Source organism: Aptenodytes forsteri, unplaced genomic scaffold (genome assembly GCF_000699145.1).
Source record: "Aptenodytes forsteri isolate BGI_AS27 unplaced genomic scaffold, ASM69914v1 Scaffold125, whole genome shotgun sequence".
Lineage (NCBI taxonomy): Eukaryota > Metazoa > Chordata > Aves > Sphenisciformes > Spheniscidae > Aptenodytes > Aptenodytes forsteri.
The window spans coordinates 4,276,491-4,279,258 of NW_008794447.1; the positions used below are offsets into that span (position 1 = coordinate 4,276,491).

Here is a 2,768-nt window from a genome sequence, read left to right on the forward strand (position 1 = left end):
ACCTAATTCCTGCCGGCTTATGAGTCATACTAAACTTCAGCTTCACAAAGAAAAGTTGACTATATTTGGTTTTGAGACTATTCAGTCCATTGCTTTTTCATGATATTTTATTTCATAACAACTAACTGGAGTTATTTTAATGTAAAATGATAAAACCTGATAAAAATAACACCTGAACTGGTTACACATTCCCAATTAATAAGTCATAAACAGCGATTTTTATATTCACTAATTAGCATGATGTATGTTCCTGATTACATTTTTTGTTAAACTTAGGTGTCAGCTTTTCCATATGTCCCTTCTGGAGGTCTGTAGTACTTTGGGAAAGCCATCAGCTGTATCATGTTGAATGCATACTTTCTGCATTTGACATTCTTCAGTACATTCTCTATGCGGCATCCTTCTCTAGTGAAAGGGGGAAAAAGTACAACTTCATGAAACACAGAATAAATAAATATGCTTTATTTGTTCATTGCAGAGTTTCAGCAACAGTTGAAGTAAAAATAACAAAGATTCAACTCTACATTTTTGTTTTCCACAAGTGATGATACATCTTACAAAATTAAATCCAAGGCCAGGCCCAGTACAGTTATTGCCCTCAGAAATAGGTGATAAGACTTTTTCTCCCCAATATATTTGCCCTTGAGGTTTAAAGTTAGTAAAAACAAAATTAAATACTTTAATGATACATTTTGTTCTAATTCCAGAAATAGATTTGCCTTTTAAACCTTCTCATACTTTTTTCAAATTGTTTACTATATGTGTGAGAGTACACGTTGCCCTAAAAATGCGTATTCTAGGAATAAGGCATTTTATTAAGTCTGGCCCTAGAGATTTGTGAAGGAAAGTTTCATCTCTGCTTCATTTCCCGTATGTTCGGCTTTGCAATGAAAAAAAAAAAAGAGAGAATGGCTTTTCAAACAGCCCAATCCAACTCTCTGCTTTATAAAGGAAGGATGTTTGTTCACATAGAGTACAAAAGTCACAAGTGCCAAAGTGGTGCATCGAGACATAAACAGGACTTTGTTAAAAAGAATATAAAAGTGTCTTGAAAGCAAAAGCAACTAAAGCAACAATTACAAACAGGTTAATTTCATTACAAAACAGAACTTACTCTATTCCATTTAGTTACTTGACAGAAAAGAGTTAGTTGTAGCAAAGTAATAATAATTTGTTAAACAAAAAAGATCCTATCAGCTAATAACAATGAAAATAACACAATGAAAGTTAAGTCTCACAAACCACATCCCTGTAATATTCATCTAGGGGTTAGTTTGTGTTGTGCAAATTCATTTTAATTTTTTTTTTTTTGTCAGACTAATTACTCTGGAAAGAGGGGTTCAAGCATTCAGGATTCCACATCATCTTGTATACAGTGACAGCATTGTAAGTGGGCTTTCTTTGAGCTAATTACAGTGGGAAAGCTTTACCATGAACAGAAAGAGCAAATCAATTCACTCAATGCATAGTATACTTCTTAGAGTTCAGAAAAAAATAACAAAAACATAGTACATTTCAGACATTTGTATCTTAAAGACGAATCCTTGGGGTCTGAGATTGTAGAAATATTACAGCATAATTCCTTTTTCTAAAGTTAGTTTGTTGCTGTTTGTAGAAAAGAAAGGAACACAAATTAAGTTTATTGATATTTGGCTAATAGCAAAGCAAGACTTAAAATAAGCCACACAACCAGCAAGTGTGAGCTGACAAGCAGCAAGGCGACAGGATAGAAGTGTCGAGAAGTTGGCTTGTTATCAGTTAGACAGCCTGTTTCGGGATCATCCGATTCATTCAGTGCTCCCTGGGTTTGTCTGCTGTTAAACAGGGGAAGTTAGGAACAAATAGAACAGCATTTAAACAGCAAAGAAAGCCAACATGTAGGTATTTTGACAAAGAGAAACTATATAGCCATTTTGATGAAATAGATTTATGCTAAGTACTTCCAATATATTTATTGTGTTCTACAGCTGACCTGGGAAGCACGATGACTAGGTGGCTAATATGTTATTAAGCCTGCTAGGTGCCTCGGAGTAGTATTCACAAGTTAACATTAAATAACTTATGAGATGAACTATACTATCACTAAAAACACACACACCGAACAGAAATGAAATAAGGAAGTTAAAAAAAAGTAGTTAAGGAAGCAAAGAAAAAAAGATAACAAATATGTCACAATGCAACACTGACAAAATAGCGTCTCCATGGTGTTCACAGGTTGTTCAGTCCTGCTTCACTACCTATTAGGAAGCATATAGGCAGAAATAGAAAGGGCACATGCTCTTTTTTGAAAGAATTAACAACTATTTTAGAATAGTTTTAAATGATGGTAAATTGACTTCAAAAATTCATCAGTGCTGGTGACTGTTTTGAAGTCAACAGCAGTTCTTTTTATTTAAAGGCTCACACCTTGTGCTCGCCTGGATGTATATCTTGCAGCCCCATACTAGCTACTACGAAGAAAATTAACTCTAGCCCAGCCAAAACCAGCACGCACCTACATTTCTGAAAGAAAATTACCTTGTACCTTGTTCAGTAAACTCAGCTAGGAACTAATCTACTTAGAACAAAGTTCTACTGAATCACTGTGCTGGTTTTGGCTGGGATGGAGTTAATTTTCTTCCTAGTAGCTAGTATGGGGCTGTGTTTTGGATTTGTGCTGGAAACAGTGTTGATAACACAGGGATGTTTTCGTTACTGCTGAGCAGTGCTGACACAGGGGCAAGGCCTTTTCTGCCTCTCACCCCACCCCACCAGCGAGTAGGCTGGGG

General features: G+C 35.5%; 1 protein-coding gene across 1 annotated transcript in view; it reads right to left on the reverse strand.

The window, feature by feature from the left end:
• Window positions 1-272: 272 nt before the first annotated feature.
• Window positions 273-2,768, reverse strand: part of INPP4B (inositol polyphosphate-4-phosphatase type II B) — a 333,068-nt gene continuing 330,572 nt past the window's right edge. The window contains exon 27 of the mRNA XM_009290320.2: window positions 273-405. Coding sequence (XP_009288595.1) covers window positions 273-405 — 133 coding nt within the window. The remainder of the gene's footprint in view (window positions 406-2,768) is intronic.